Source organism: Talpa occidentalis, unplaced genomic scaffold, assembly GCF_014898055.3.
Source record: "Talpa occidentalis isolate TD23 unplaced genomic scaffold, MPIMG_talOcc4v2.1 talOcc4.13, whole genome shotgun sequence".
In the NCBI taxonomy this organism is placed as follows: domain Eukaryota; kingdom Metazoa; phylum Chordata; class Mammalia; order Eulipotyphla; family Talpidae; genus Talpa; species Talpa occidentalis.
The window spans coordinates 77,671,504-77,689,359 of NW_023601322.1; the positions used below are offsets into that span (position 1 = coordinate 77,671,504).

Below are 17,856 nucleotides of genomic sequence, written 5' to 3' on the forward strand. Positions count from 1 at the left end.
GTAACTTCTGCCTTTAAAAAAAAAGCCCTTAAGTTCAAATATAAACAATAATGAAATTAGCAGTCCTATCTCACTGGCAAAGGGCTCCTACAGAAGTTATTGATAAGACTGCCTGTTAAAAGTGAATCTTGAGTTCTACCATGAAGGCTAGATATTTAAGTGCTAGTTTAATGATGCATAAATGGTTATGATTATAAATAGTAACTAAACAAATAGGGAACAGAGAAATGAAACATCACAGTATCTGGTAAAGTAAAACAAACCATCTACAAGGGGCATTCTGGAACTATATAAAATAAGACGCTGCAGAAACAAAACATTGTACAAAAACTTTTTGTGGCAAAGATTATAAACCTGTATGTAGAAGATACAGAGGCATTTAGCACTTTTTGTAACAAGTTTCCAGTAGGTACAAAGGAAGGAGAAATATTCTTAGTGACAACTGAAAACTAAAATTTTATTTAGTTTTTTAAAAGATTTTATTTTTGTGTAGAACTGGGGTGCAGGCCAAAGGTGGGGGGTTGAGAGGATTCGCTAGAGAGTGGGGAGCAGAACAGCCAGATGAACTGAATTACACTGCTAAGGGGAGCATCAAGGAAAACAGGAGAGGTCTGCTGCGCCATGTGGGTTATATTAGCTCCCTGGCCTGGGATCGTACTCAGGCCATTGCAGTGGTAGCGCTAAGACCTAACCCTGAGGCCGGAGGCCTGGAAACTAAAACTTTGGTGATTAGGTCTACAGAGATAATTCATGTATTTTTAAGGCTATTTTAATTAGATTGTCAGATGGCTCTGACACCAGAGTAAAATGAATCAACCTCATGTATTTTTGTAAAGTGGTTGCACTGCCCAGGTTTATAGGGCAGTCCTGGAATGACAGTTCCATCTCTTCTATCCTAATCTTGCTCCTCTCTAGTGAAATTATAGTGATCCCCTGGGATGAACATGTTACATGAGGGGAATGTGATTAGGAGGATGGGTCCTAACTCTTACCAGTGCTGTAATTTATACTTCAGAAAGCTTTGAGAGCAACAGTTCTGAAAGTGTTGAGCCTGGACTCAACCAGCAGCAGCAGCACATGGAAACTAAAATCTCTGAACTACCAATCATTGCAAAGTTCCAGCAGTCCGTGTTCTAACAAGTATACTAGGTAATTCTGATGCATGCTTAAAGTTTAACAATCACTGGTTTGATCAACATTTTTCTGTATCTCTTTCATAGCATATCTCTTTTATTAAATAAAGTGGTTATAGAAGTGTTCCCATAAATTGTTCAAGAGCAAAATTTTCCCACTAGAAATAACCTTGAGGGGCCTCCCTGGTGGCCTAGGGCTTAAATCTCAGCCCTATGATCACTGCAGCCTGAGTTCAATCCCTGGCTGGGGAGCTAAGGTGCATAAGGTGCAGCTGATTTCTCTGTCTCTCCCACAGTTCCCCTTGGCAGTGTATTTCAGTCAATCTGCCAGTTCTGCTCCCCACTGTCTTGGGTGAATCCTCTCAACCCCTGCACCTCCGGCCTACACCCCAGATCTTCTACACACACAAAAATAGAAAGAACCTTGAGACTGGAGGTACCATTCTGCCTGAAATATTTAAATATTTCACATACAAAAGTGAAACATACGTAATTATATACTATCTACGACTTAGCTTAAGAAAATAAATGATTATAAGCACAGATCAAGTGCCCTTCTCATGCTACCTTTGTTAATTCTATATGTTCCATAATTTAGGCATTCATAAGTATATATATTTTTAATTAAAATTGGATATTAATTAAAAGGATATTATTCATATCCTTTTAAAACTTGCTGTTTTTCCTTAATATTTTTGTTTTTGAGTTTATCGCTGTTGATATGTATAGTTCTTTTGGATCACTGTGTAGAATTCTACAGTATGGTTATACCAGTTTTCAATTCTGTAATTCATGGTTACTGCAGTTTGTTTTCACCATTATAAATGATACTTCTAAGGAGTTTCATGTAGTGTTTAAGTTTTTCTAAGGTATACACTCAATAGTGTAATGTTCTATGATATTCACAACTTTCAAATTTGAAGGACACTGCCACATTGCTGTCCAAAGGCCCTGTCCAGTCTATATTTACCCCACAGCTCAAAGTTTTCCAGTTGTTCCACACAATTTCTAACACTTGCTATCAGCAAACATACAGAAAATGAAATAGTTCTTAAAAGCTTTTACAATTACAATGTTATCTTGAAAAGCATAGCAAATTTACCTGCATCAAATGCTGTGCACCTTCTCTCAAGTCATCTGCATGTACTGGGGCATAAAAACCCTTCATTTTGTTTTTAATAAGCCATCGCTGATACTTGGCTTGATCAATGGACATCTCTTTCATGGCTTGTCTTCGAGGACCCTTGAAAAGTAATAATATTAATAACATCTTTAATTGAAAGGTAATCTATTCCACACTTATAAAAGGCATCTTATTTTACTGGCTTTAAAAAGGTGCCTAAATATTGTGGGTAGACAAATATAACATTTCATTTTCAGGTCAGTGAATTCTTTCCAGTGATGAAGATTATAAAATAATAGGTCTGTTGCTAGAATAGTTTTTTTCTTTTTTTTAAGATTTATTTATTTATACGAGCACTGGGTATAGTCAGAAGCCCGTGAGGGTGAGAGAATTCACCAGAGCAGGGAACAGAACAGGCAGAGTGATGAAATACACTGAGGGGAGCAGCGGGTGGCAGGAGAGGTCTGTCGTGCCATGTGGGACCCTCGCTGGTGGCCAGGGATCAAACCAGCGCTGCAGAGGCTGCAGGCAGCTTCGCAGCCCACTGCTCAACTGCTGCGCCACTAGGGGAGGCCCTGTTGCTGGAATAGTTAAGGTAAAGGAGGAATCAACAGAAGGGAGAAGAAAGCAGGTGGAACACAGACTTAAAAATAAGTATTTTGAACACTCAGTAAATCAGAAAAATTAGAAATTATTGAAAAAAAGAAGAAACTACAGAGAAAAATAATAGCCTTCTCTGCCTCACAGAAAGCTTTATAGCATGTTTTTGTTTGTCTCAAATGTTGAATTCTCGGTTAACTTAGAAATATCATTGAAATCAAAATGATGTATATACTATTTATATTTATACTTTGGTTAAAAGTTGAAATAATCTAAGAAAGGAAGTACAACTTGAAATTCTACTTAAATTGATCTTTGTACATAAAATATATTATACACAAAGTTATAAATAATAAAATAATCTAAAGGTAAATTTGGGCATACCCTAATAAAATATGATTAAGTAAAGGAAAAATACAATTTATATTCTTAGTAGGGAAATTTTGCATTTGTAATTTCTTGTGCTCAATTCTCTAACTTAAGTTATCAACCTAGGGACAAAATGGAAAACATCACAAGTTCCGCATAGAGTCAGTCATGTGTCTCCACCAATATACAAAGGTGCCCACGCACAGCTTTAACTTTGTTCCTTACAGCTAGAAGAGCAACTCTAGCAGGGGCTGGGTATGGGGCATAAAATACACAGTTCTAGCACCAAAACAAGATGATACAGAATTTCAGAAAAAAGCGAAACTGACAAAGACTCCAATTTTTTATGCAGATGTCTATCATCTGTTGACTATTTCTAGTAGCAAAGGTGTCAAAAACAGAAAACTACTTTTACATGACAGTGTACTGCTATTTTTATTAATTTGTGACTTATGGTTAAAACGAGTGGGCATTTAAAGGTGTTTGAACTTGGAAATTTAGCATTCAACATTGATCTTACATATACATACTAGATATTTACCATGAATTATCTACCTCCTCCACCTTCTATTTTTCCTGGTAAGTAAACGTTCCCAGTTTTCTCAGGACTTTATGAGAAATAACAATAAGAAAAAGGAAAACTGAATTTCATTTAGCTACTTGGTTATATTTTTCTTAGTCAAAGATTTCTATAAGGGCAATGCAGTTTCTTAAATGTATTCATAATGGGTAAGAAAATAAGTTTCAATATTTCAAAATCTTTTTAAAAGTAAGGGTTTGAAACAGTTTAAAAGCATAAATATCTTAAAATAACTACTGGGCCTCCCTGGTGGTGCAAGGGATTGGGACACAGCCTATGAGGCTGTCTGCAGCCACTGCAGCACGAGTTCGATCCCCCGGCCACTCAGGGAGCTACCCACATGGCGCAGCAGACCTCTACTGACTCGCCTGCTGCTTCCCTCAGCAGTGTGTTTCAGTCTGCCTGCCTGTTTCATTCCCCACTCTGTCTCTGGTGAGTCCTCTCACCCCCCACACCTCTGGCCTGTACTCCAGTTCTTGCATGCATGCATAAATAAATCTTTAAAAAAAAAAAAAAAAACTACCTAAGAAGAGCTCAACAGATTTATCTATTTTACCAAATTACTTCTGATTTCTAAAATTCCAAAACAGTGAAACCTGAAAACTGTTTTAATGAAGAAACAAAACTTACCATATGTATATGACCACAGATCATTAAACCAACATTTTTTGTGAAATCATGAACAAGATGAAGTAAAGCTGGACGTGAGTTTGGAGCACCAGTCATAACAAGACACTGGGGCCTAAATTATGATTAAAAAACAAATAAAACAGAAAAGTTTAGGCTTTGGTTAACAAAGACATGATTTTAAGTTGTTTCTGTAAGAATAAATGAATACATTAGAACATTCTTTATGCAAATGTCATGACACAAGCCAAAGGATTTGCATATAAGAATGTGATTTTTAATCAGGTACTTAACTTGGTACATAAGAAACACAGAAACAATATCTAGCTCTTTAAAATATTTTAATTTTAAAATATTTAATTTTAGTCCTCGTTCTCTTTGTACGGAATTTATTTGGGTAAATTAGTGTATGAGGGAGGGCTTTCACTCTGTCCATGTCCAATTTTATCTACTCTTTCTAGCACCAAACTACATAATCCATCATTTCACCACTGATTCTAAGCTATATTTGGCATATAATAAAAAAACTTGCATGCATTTGAATCTGTTTCTGGCCTTTCTGTTACATTCTGGGATTATTTTATTACAACAATAAGATTCCACCCCCACCCTCTTCCCCCTTTATACTATATGTTTTGAATGCCTGCCACTAATTTTTTTTATTGTTTTAAGAAAATATTCATGACTGTGCAGTCATTTTCAATTTCAGATAAACTTAATCATTTTAAATTATTTATGTCCTCCAGTCAGTTCATTGGGTCTTCATTGTGTGTCTCTCACAGCATTTCATACGTTTTATCAAGGTACTTTGTATATTTAACAAGGAGGAAATTTTCTCTAATAACAGTTTGTTTCTGATGTGCAGAAAAGACTTTCATTTTTCATATTTAATTTATATAAAGTACTTAAATAAATTTCAAAAGGGCTTTCAGTTGGAAAAAAATTACAGAAATAAAATCTTTTTGGGATAAATAAGCATCCAGCCAAATGTCCCTCTAAAGCAACAGGTAATATTAGACACTACAGTTCTGGTAGCCATATAGAAAGAAAGGGGTAAGCTAGTTTAAAAAAAGTTAATAACTCTTCATCTTCTAAAAGTAATAAATGGGGTCTCCCTGGTGGCGCAAGGGGTTAAGATGCAACCTATGAAGCTCTCCGCAGCCACTGCAGCAAAAATCCGATCCCCAGCCAGGGAGGAACCCATGTGGTGCAGCAGACCTCTCCTGATTCACCCACTGTCTTCACAGAGTGCACAAAACTTCTATTGGTACATGACAGCAAAGCCATACTCTCAAGGTCACTTCTCTCTCCTTTTTTAAACATTTATTACAAGAAAAGGGGTACAGGCTAGATGTGCGAGAGGGTGAGAAGATTCATCAGACAGAGCAGGGAACAGAACAGGCAGACTGACTGAAATACATTGCTGAGGGGAACAGCGGGCGAGACAAGAGAGGTCTGCTGCGCCATGTGGGTATCTCCACGGCCGGCCCGGATTGAATCTGGCTGCTGAGGCTGCGGACAGCTTCACAGCGCTGTGCTCAACTGCCTACGTCACCAGGAAGGCCCTCAAGGTCATTTTTCTCCTTATTTCATCACATCATAATTACTCCTACTTTGTAATATTAGCCCTCTCTAATATAGCTTAATTTTAATGACTGTTGTCACATGAGTGAAACTGCTCCTGATGAAGAAATGGTTTTTATTTGAAATAAACATTATAATTCTAATTAATTATGATGAAAGCCAAAATTTAATTCATATGTCTTTGTAAAAATATAACAGTAGAAGGAGTTTAATACATTTAACTCTTAATTTTCACTGACTGGCAATGGATATCAGTCTTACTTGATTAAAAAAATTAGTAAGTAAAAAACTATAAAACACTGTTAAAAGAAATAGAAGACACAAAGAAATGGAAAGACATTCCCTGCTCATGGATTGGAAGAATAAACATTATTAAAATGGCCATCCTACCAAAAGCAATATACAGATTCAATGCTATTCCAATCAAAATTTCAATGTCATTCTTCAAAGAAATAGAACAATTATTGATGAAATTCATATGGAATCACAAAAAACCCCGAATAGCCAAAGCTCTCCTGAAAAAAAAAGAAGGGAATGGAGGCATCACACTCCCAGACTTCAGACTCTACTACAAAGCCATAATCATCAAAACTGCATGGTATTGGAACAAGAACAGACATACAGACCAATGGAATCGAATAGAAAATCCAGAAATAAACCCACAGATTTATGGTCAACTAGTCTTTGACAAAGGAGCAAAGACTATGCATTGGAGCAAAGAAAGTTTGTTCAATAAATGGTGCTGGGAAAACTGGGTCGCTACATGCAAAAGAATGAAGCTTGACCACTACCTCACACCATACACAAAAATCAACTCAAAATGGATTAAAGAACTAGACATAAGACCTGAAACCATAAAATATATAGAAGGAAATACAGGCGAAACACTACGTGATTTGCACATCAAAGACATCTTTACAGACACATCACCCAAAGCAGTGATAGTGAAGGCAAAGATAAACAGCTGGGACTACATCAAATTAAAGAGCTTCTGTACAGCAAAAGAGACAATAACAAAAACAAAGAGAAACCCCACCAACTGGGAGAACATTTTTGCACACAACAGTAATGATAAAGGACTGATCACAAAAATCTGCAAAGAGCTGATGAGACTCAGCAACAACAAAGAAAATAACCCAGTCAAAAAATGGGCAGAAGAGCTAAAAAGAAACTTCTCTGAAGAGGAAATGCAAATGGCCAACAGGCATATGAAAAAATGTTCAACATCACTTGTCATCAGGGAAATGCAAATCAAAACTACCATGAGATACCATCTTACACCAGTGAGGATGGCACATATTAAAAAAACTAGCAACAACAAATGTTGGCGAGGGTGTGGAGAAAAAGGAACTCTTCTGCACTGCTGGTGGGAGTGCAAACTGGTCCAACCACTATGGAGAGCTGTGTGGAGATTTCTGGACCTACTAAACATAGAGCTTCCATATGATCCAGCAATTCCACTCCTAGGTCTTACCCAAAGGACACAGAAACATCAATTCCAAAGAACACCTGCACCCCTATGTTTATAGCAGCACTATTTACAATAGCTAAGCTTTGGAAACAGCCCAAATGCCCAAAAATAGATGACTGGATCAAGAAGATGTGGTCCATATACACCATGGAATATTACTCAGCATTCAAAAAAGATAAACACATGCAATTTGCAGCAACATGGATGGCGCTGGAAGGGACCATGCTCAGCGAAATAAGCCAGAAAGAAAAAGAAAAATACCGCATGGTCTCACTCATAGCAGGAATCTAGAGAACTTAAATAAGGGACCAGGAAAATGAATAACTCTAAGAAAGTGAAAATCAAAATCAACAAAAAACTACGAACCAGAGACACTCTTTGGGGGGTGAGGGGTGGGAGGGGAGGGATTGGGGTCAGAATGGGGGGGCTGCAATTGTATGCGGAATATAAAAATAAAATTTATTATTTAAAAAAAATTAGTAAGGCCTCTATTTTATAAGTACAGATAACAAAATATTATGACAAGAATTTATAAAAGTTAAAAGAAATTTAACAAGAAGCAAAGAAACAGACTAAAAAATCTAAAACATTTAATTTATTCTTAGGATAGTTCTAAACTATACTCATTTTAAGCATGAGAACCTGAATAAAGACCTCCCAAATACTGACTTAACTAGGATTTTAGCAAGCAAGCTGGAAAACCAATTCTATGGGAGAACTGCTTATGAACTAATCAATCATAAAATTAAGCCATATGGCCCAGACTGTTAATTAACTGTCCTTAGTATTCAGCTTACCTTTTAAACTTTAGCAGTTACCTAGCGGAGATTGTCTATGCTAGCCTACCAAGCAGCTAACAGTTATAGCCCATAAGATGTTCCTATTTCCAGATCATGTCCTTGAAAAAGGAAGCTGGCCTCCATACTTTCTTTGCCTTTCCTGTAAGCTAGACTAAGAATGGAGGTGTAATGACACTGACAGATACACAAATAGAGTAAAAAAAGTCTAACTTAGGAATGGCAGATTGGTAAAATACAAAAAATGACACCCTAATGACCAAGTGCAGCAAATTTGTATATCTGCTATTTAACCATCCATCTACCTCTAGACAATAATCATGTAACATGGGTGTTTATCTTATTTGAGCCACTGTGTTCTTTCAGCCTTTTTATTATGGTAGTTTTAACCTATACATTAACTTTCCCATTTACTATGAAAAGTTAACTTGTAATTCCTATCTTTACCAAGTAATAAGTATACCACAAAGGCATTGTTTGGTATAGTTTTATCATACCAAGCAACACACAGTACAAAATACATTACAAATGTCTTTTAGTAATAATGATAAAGTAATAAACATTTGCTTTTATTCTAACTCCTTCCTCAAAAATCTCTGTAATGTTAATGGGACTATAGGCACAAAAACATAAAGATACTGAGAATAGGGGAGGACACAGTAAAACTGAACTATTGCAACCTAGAAAGGAGATAAAGGATTTGACAAATCCTTAGGCTTAAGAAGGAAGAAACTTAGATTTGCCTAGGAGTTTAGAAAGTGGCAGGGGCAATGTGTTAAAGAATATAAGGACTTGTGTAAAGTTTTCTTATGAAGCAATGAAAGATCATTCCCATCATTATGATGGGCAATTACTTCTGTCCCTCTCCAAATCTGTTATGGAGAGGCTTATTTGCTGTAGAAGATGCCTCTGGTTGGGATACACCAGCAACATATGAAAGGATAGCAAATATACTCTAAACAGGGGAGTTAGTATCACATTTACATGCTGAACCCTGAGATCGTTAAGCAGTTCCCCTACTTGGCTATCAGAACTCTGGTAGCCAGGGCTATCAACGAGAAAATTAAAAGATTCTTTTCTGGTAAATCTAATCAGATCAGAAGAAACTAATACTTTCTAAATCCACATTAAGGGGTTCAACTGACAAGTCCCATACACTAATATAGATCTTCCCTCACCAAGGATATAACAGATATTTCAGAAAAGGCTAAATCTAAGACTACAAATTAAAGAAACAGAAAATTGTGGAAAAGACACTTCACAGAAACTACAAAGTGAAGCAAAAATAATCTTTTAGCAAGTTTGGTAAAGATTGAGATTGTGATAAATAAAAAAGTTAAAAGAAGGAAAGGAAAAGAAAACCTCTGGATGAAAAAGGAAGAAAGAAAGCTCTAACAGTAAAACAAAAAGAAAATCATAATTTACTATATATATGGTTCATGTCTGATTCATGTTTAAAAAATAAATCACAAAAATGAAAGCACCAAACATGATTGAATCAAACTAATAATAAAATTGTGATACATGGTGGTCCCATGCAGATAAAAAACAATAATGTCAGAAATAAAAATTGAAGACAGGCATGCTCTTTGGGAATATGAAACAAATATTAAATGAAAGAGCTATGAATGAAAGTGGTTGCCTATGTGAAAGAAGTAAGAGTATGAAGGGTTGGCACTACTTTTCATGACAAATCTAAGTTTCCCCCCTCTTTAAGCTATATTATGTAATTATCATAAAAATCTTAAAAGTCATATTGGAATAATATTTTTTAATATTCTAATAAGCCAGTGTAATGGGTTTTTTATTGATGACAGATTAACTGACCACATCCTTAGTTCTGTGATGTAACTTCTACATAAAGGAATGGTTTGTATATTTTGTATCCAAGTTTTCCTCCCAAGACTCTCATTCCTTTTTCTCTTCCCAGTTTCCCTCTACTTTAAATCTAAAGACCTGTGGTTTCTAAGAACTTTCCATTATAGAAAGGGGTGGGAGAAGACACACAAATAGCAACAAAAATAATATACAAAGACTTTTCTTATTAAAAAAAAATTTGGTAGAACAGATCTTTTTTGGAGGTTATACCAACATGAAAACTTCAAAATAGAAGACTAAAATTTTCATGACATTTTATAAGGTTCGTGTAATTTTAATTACTAAGAAATTACAATCTTGTTTTTGAATAAACTGTACAAGTCTAACCATAAATGAAAACAGCATAGTATTTTATGCTTTCAGAGAATTTTACTTGCAATGTCAGCATATGAAAATGTTATTGAACAAAAAGTAAAGAGCAATTGCCATCCAAGACAATATATTTCTATTACCTAAAGTTTTTCACATGGTCTTCTACTCCAGACAGACGAATCGAGTGCTGTAGTGCACTCAGGTAAGTCAGGGCTTGTGTAGAAGATCCCCAGTTCACATCTGTTAGAAGACAGTGTTTATGTAGCGTAACACTAACAACCAATTAAAAACTAATTTGAGACACACCTAAGTCAATGCTTTCATATCTACAAAGTCAACTGGTGAAATAAACTATTAAACTTGGAACTCCAATATTCATAGCATGACATTAAGACATGACTAGTCTGAACTACAACTGCATTTAAATAAAAGTAAAAGTTAGGAAAGACTGACATTACCGGAATGCAGACATGCTGTATCCAACTCAATAAAGTATAGAAAACATTTTGAAAATATTTATATAGCCCAAAGGTCTAAATGGAAAAAGGCAGAGCTCTGATAGCCAAAATGCACTATAGTAATAAATAGTTTTTTCAAACTAACAAATTTTATTCCTTACTGACTTATAAGCCTGGATACCAACTGATGATTTTACATATTTAGAGATATTTAGATTACTTTAGAGTCTTAATAGGTGTGTCAGAGAAATAATTGCATCTAAAACCCTATCTTTGTTGTTCATTTCTAGAGCCACCAAAATCTCTTTTTTCTTAAGCCAGGATTAGAAAATGCTTTTTTTTTTTTTTAAAGATTTATTTATTCATGCATATAAGAACTGGAGTACAGGCCAGATGTGCAGGAGGATGAGAGGACTCACTAGAGACAGGCAGGGAACAGAACTAGGCAGATTGACTGAAATACACTGCTGAGGGGAGCAGCAGACGAGACAGGAGAAGTCTGCCACTCCATGTGGGTATCTCTGTGGCCAGCTGGGATTGAACCCGCACTGCAGAGGCTGCGGACAGCTTCACAGCACCACGCTCAACCACCTGTGCCACCAGGGAGGCCCTAAAATGCTTTTTCACTATTTAAGATGAGTATGTTTTAACTATCTCATAATTTTTCATCATCCATTCTTTTGGGCCAAAATTTTAAAACGTCCCTCAATGGATCTTTCTTCTCTATCGCAGTATCACAGTTTAACATTCTGAATAATATCTATATGAGAATCATCAACTTATGTGGAAATATATTCAGAAGTCATCAATATAACAAATTCTAGATAATCTTTAAGTATTTTGCAGTTAAAACACATTTGTCCAAGTTTCCCTAGTATATATAAGCCAGTAGACACTGCCTCTTCTAGAATTTTGAATCCCAAGTACTTCAGCAGTAGGTAGTAAGATCACAATAGGTGTTACATATGTTTACTAGGCTCACAGTTACAATAGAATGGCAAATTAATCCTTTCCAAGAGTAATTTAAAACATACTGAGTGCCACAGAATTAAATTAGATTAGTTCAATTTAATGTATGGGTAAGAATGGAATTCCACAGAATGAAAAGCCCCAATAATTGTTTCATTGAAACTATATGTATTTCAAAAGTATTTCCAGTTTTTCACAAATATACCTTTCAGATATACAAAAGGTGATGCTTAGGTATGAGAAATAACAAACTTCTAGATATTTTTGAGCTTTGAAATACTAAATAGAAAAGGTTACTGACCTGGTTTTTTATAGGTAACATATATATACAGTCCAAGGACTATTACATATGTTAGCAATGCAGCCCACCAGTTAATGACAAACATCACTATGCAGCAAAGTATTGCTCCGATAAGAGAGATCCACATGTTGTAGTATTTGAATGCAGGACGCCATCCTGCAATAACACATGAATAAATAAAAGTCACTCAGATACCTCATCTGCTTTCGACAATGGTATATGCATGCACAAAATAATTGTGGTAGCTCTACTGAGAAAGCTTTAAACATTAATTATAAGGCTAACATATAATAGTACAGTCATAGGCTGTTATTGATCACAATTTAATTTCATGATTCTTTTGACCATGAAGAAGGTATACCTGTTTACTCTCACATTATTCTATCTTACTATTCATAGTTCTGTATTCAATAAGCTCTTGGCAAAAAAAAAAAAAAAGTGTGAATTAGTGCTAGAAGCTTGAGAATATGTTCTAAAAGAAATGTTCCAATTAATTATTTAATAGTTTGGCTTTATTTTCTAGTTTTACCCAATGCACATAGCCATATTCCATGAAAACATCAAACAGTCCAAACAAAATGTTCTTGTGAACCATTAAAAAAATTCATCTACCTGGTTAGAAAGTTAGGAGTTGCCATAGAAATGTATCCTCCCATTTTGTTAAATATTTATGAATTAAGCTCACTCTAATAATGTTGAAAATCATTTAAAAATATTCATTCATAAGTAGGTCAAACCATAATTACTATTTTTCAACAAAATTTATTGTCTTTTTTAAATTAAACTTAATTTATTTTTTTATGCATACAAGACGGAGGTGCGGGGGGTTGAGAAGATTCACCAGAGAGACAGAGCGGGGAACAGAACAGGCAGATTAACTGAAATACATTGCTGAAGGGAGCAGCAGCAGGTGAGTCAGAAGTCTGCTGCACCATGTGGGTCACCTCCCTGGCCGGGAATTGAACTCGTTCAGCTGTGGCTACGGATAGCTTCATATTGCTGCATCTTAACCCCTTGCGCCACCAGGGAGGCCCCATAAACTTAATTTTTAGGTAACTACTGATCCACAAAACGTTTTAAGAAATAATACAGAGATTCTAGGTACCTTTTACTTCATTACCTTCAATGGCAACATCTTACAAAATTGCACTATCATATCTAATACTGCAAAGGGCTCTAACACAATAGCTTCCCTGTGCTGCCTTTTTATAGCCACGCCCACATCCATCTCTAAAATTTGTATTTTTAAAGTAAAATTCGAAGCTGAGATATTTGTATCTGAAGTTCTCATACTTTATCTTTCCTCTACTGAGTAAATTTTAGATCCTTAAAAGACAGTGTTTTGTTCCCTCATTTCTTTCCTTGGTGTCTTAACTGTTGTCATGCTTTTTAAAATTAAAAAGCCTGGAATACAAGTACATGGGGTACTTTTTCAGTTGATAGATTACCCCTTATATTGGACCGCCATAGAATTCATTGTGTTAAAAATATTTCTGGACAGCTAACTAACTCATAATATTATCTTTAGAATTAGCAGAAATCAGTTAAATAAAAACATAAAAAGCAGCAAAATAATTCTTTCCTAGTGTTAGAATTAAATATTAATGCTATCTTAAAGAGAAGAAAAAGTAAACTTCAAAATAAAGAAATATTTCAAGATTCACTTAATTGGTTTAACTTTAAAGGTACAGAGCATTAATGAGATAATCCCACACATACCATCTTTTACAATGTGTGAAAGTTTTACTTTGTCCAAACCATAGCAACACATTCATAAAAATATTTAAAAATGGAAACTCACCTGGAGATTTTGCAAGGGATGCGTGGAACACTGAAAAATTGATCAAAGCATATGATGCAAGGAAGAAGTTAGAGATAATTGGAGCAATAACATTCAGTTCAGCTGCAAAAGAAACATAAGGAATTTACTTACTAACATATTTGACATTTTAAAATTTTTTTAAATTACAAAGTTATTTCAAGCCTTTAGACAACAGCATAATGAAATGCCCCTATACCCAGCATCCAAATTTAATGACCACTTATATTTTGCCACATATGTATACTTTGTACTTTATTTTCAGAAGTCAAACTTTATATCAACAGTTGAAACCTACTTTATTCCTCATTCTTACTAAGTTGGTGTATTTTTTTTCCCATTGATGTATGATTTTACTAACACACACACCCCAGATTATGCAGTATTGGTTTGGGTGTTTTAAAAGGTATATAATGTCAAATTATATCATTCTAGTTTGGTTTTTTACATTTATTTGAGATTCATCCATATTATATAAGAAAATCAAGTTTATTCATTTTTTAAATGTGAATTGTTTGATCATGGAAAACTTTTCAGTTTTGTCAACTAGTTTTCCAAAAGTATATATACCAAATATATACCAAGTAGCATTACATGAGCATTAATTTTCATACTTGATGGTATGATGGCTTTTAATGAAAGTCCAGTGTCTTCTTTATCAGTCAAATCTATTAGCTCATTTGTGATCAGAGATAAAAGTGCCAAAAAGTAGATCATTAATTAATAGGCTCTATGTTCATGGAGAAACTGGACTCCTTTTCTTTATGCTATTACCTTCCTTATTTTGGGGACAAAACCTAGGAGTCTCTCCTAACACTAATGGGGACTTCATAATGGCAATAATTTTAGCAAATATTTATTGAATATTATCATTTGCTGTATTTTGTAAATACTTTGATTTGATTAGAAAGAACAGGCAAAGTAACATCTGTTTGCAACTTAATAATTAAATATTTAAAGCTAATAATCTTCACAAAGTTTATGTTTTAAAAGTTCAAACTGTCAAGCATCCACTAAGACTGTTATTATATGGTGGTTTAGCACAGGTAATAATATGGGCAATATCTAATTAAATAACAATACTGATCAATACCTTCTTAAGAGCATGTTTATAAATATAAAGTAATTATGGAGACACCCTTAATTAGAAAACTAAACTCATTTCAATTAGTACAGATTTTAATTGCCTGAATACAATGAAATAGGTGTAAATCTAACGAAACATGTATTCTGAACACTATACAATGATAAAAGAAATCAGAGTACTGAAATGAAGAATAATACCAGAAATGCATCAAAATCTACATTAAGACACCATTTGTATGACTAACCAATTAAGATGAATCCAAGTGCAATTAAGAATGTTAAGATGTAGCCACGAAGAGGTTCGTTGTTTTTCCCATAACCTTTAGCAAACATCTGGAAAGCTGGGTAGATGTTGTCCTTACATAGAGCCTAATGTAAACATTAAAATAAAAAATACAGGAAATAAAGCATACAAATTAGATTAAAACTGTAGTAAGTTATTTGGGAATGGAACATAAATTTTTAATTTGTGGTCCTTTGTCTTTCCCCTTTATTTAGCCACCCTTTAGAATTTTACCTACAAACTATAAAGGAGATTTAAACATTTCATGCATCAAAAAGGTAGCTGGCTTCAAATACCACTGAAATTGTTACCATGTTACCCCATGCCTGTGTTGAAATTTTTATAAAGAAGGAATCAGAGAGGCAGGCATACAAATTAAAAAATTTAGAAGTTTGAGAAGTATGTCAGAGGTGTGAATCACTTTAAGAAAACCAAGTTTAAATCCTAGATTTAAAGCAGATTAACAATCCTACTTATAAAACTAAACCACTTTTCATAAAACATTACTGAAAGCAATTTTAAAAAATATATCCTACAACTTTACCACACTTACTGATTACAACAAAGACATTAAGAACAAGTCTGAACAATCAACATAACATTTCATTTCTTTTATTTAGAAAGTATTAACTATTTCCCATTATCAGCTTTTGTTTACTCAGGAAGATAGTGTCTATACTATTCATCATTGTATACTAAGTAGCTAATAGTGTGTGCCACATATCAGCCATCCAAATATCTATAAAATAAAACATCTAGGTTGGCATCATGCTACTAAGAACAGTTCTTTAATTCTTCTTTATGATCTTGGACTGCCTTCTTACCTTTGGTAAGACAAGAAAATTTATGCTAATAGAGTGAATAGGAAATACAAAAATTCATCAATACTTGTAGAAAGACAACTCAAAGACTATACATTCAGTTATAAAGGCACAAATGTTTATATAAATATACATATTCACATAGTTAAATAACCAGTTGTTAATATATGTATGTATGTATATCATATACATTTATGGGGGTTGACAGAAGTAAGCATAGTTTAAAAATAAAACCAACCCCCAAATGAAATACATCACTGTAACTTTCCCTTTTGAATAAAGTCTGTAATGTGAAAATACTTACCTGAAATATTTTGGGGGCACTCACAAGGGATGCTAGTGCAGAAGAAAGAGTGGCTGAAAAGATACCTGCAGAAATCAAAGGTGCAAATCCTGACACCATGCTCATTACCTTAAAAAGCAAAAGAAATAGGAAAAAAATTCTTATAAACAATTCAAAAACAACATACTAATATATTTTTATTACTGTAATGATAGCGACTAACACTGAAGAAAACTTGATGACAATAATAATCCCCTCGGGCCTCCCTGGTGGTGCAGGGGGTTAAGACGTAACCTATGAAGCTATCCACAGCCATTGCAGCACAAGTTCGATCCCTGGCCAGCGAGGGAGCTACCCACATGGTGCAGCAGACCTCTCCTGACTCGCCCACTGCTCACCTCAGCAGTGTATTTCAGTCAATCTGCCATTTCTGTTCCCCACTCTGTCGCTGGAGAATTCTCTAGCCCCCCACATCTCTGGCCTGTACCCTAGTTCTTGTATGTATAAATAAATCTTTTTTTAAAAAAAAGAATGGGGTCTAGGCCAGAGGTGCAGAGGGTAAGAGGATTCATCAGAGACAGAGTGGGGAGAAGAACAGGTGGATCTACTGAAATATACTGCTGAGGGAAGCAGTGGGCAAGTGAGGAGTGGTCGGCAGCACCTTGTGGGTAGCTCCCTGGCCAGGGATCAAACTCATGCTGCAGTGGCTGGCAACAGCTTGATAGTGCTGATACTTTAACCCCTGGGCAGCCCTCTAAAGAATAAGAATTTTTGTGAACTAACTACGAGTCCATTGTAATAGTTTAAAAACTAAAAAGATGCTTAAAAGCAAAGGTCCAATATTCTAATTCCCAAAACTCCCCTCCTTTACTTTTTAAATAGTTTATTCCAATCAGGACCCACAAAAGGATTATATATTATATTTAGGTGATTATTCTCTTTTGTCTTTTTCAAAATGCAGTTTCACCCTTTAATATTTTTATCACTTTTATGTCATTTCTTCTATAAAATCATCACTCTCTGGATTCTACTGCCTGCATCTCCATTGTGCTTAACCTGGTTCTCTCAACTCTATAAACTAGGTAGGTAGACCTAGACAGTTCATCCAAGTTACAAGTTTTCTAGTAAGACTATTTACAGTGCTATGATACATTTCTGTTAGGAAAGCTATTTCATTTTTTAAGAGACAGTATCTTTTACATTTAAATGTGGAAGTATTTTCAGCTGAAATCTCTACACTCAGATTTGCCTCTAAATAATCTGGGATGTGTGTCTATGTGTGTGTTTATGTGTATAACAAATTAGCCATATATTAATAACCGATGAAGCTGAGAAATATAGGTTAGGTACACTGAGTTATTT

General features: G+C 34.8%; 1 protein-coding gene across 1 annotated transcript in view; it reads right to left on the reverse strand.

Annotated features, from left to right (window-relative positions):
* SLC12A2 (solute carrier family 12 member 2) overlaps positions 1-17,856 on the reverse strand; it is an 84,176-nt gene that overhangs the window by 19,695 nt on the left and 46,625 nt on the right. The window contains exons 11-17 of the mRNA XM_037509421.2: positions 16,516-16,623; positions 15,353-15,476; positions 14,004-14,105; positions 12,203-12,358; positions 10,615-10,714; positions 4,436-4,547; positions 2,236-2,376 (exon numbers count right to left, since the gene is read on the reverse strand). Coding sequence (XP_037365318.1) covers positions 2,236-2,376; positions 4,436-4,547; positions 10,615-10,714; positions 12,203-12,358; positions 14,004-14,105; positions 15,353-15,476; positions 16,516-16,623 — 843 coding nt within the window. The remainder of the gene's footprint in view (positions 1-2,235; positions 2,377-4,435; positions 4,548-10,614; positions 10,715-12,202; positions 12,359-14,003; positions 14,106-15,352; positions 15,477-16,515; positions 16,624-17,856) is intronic.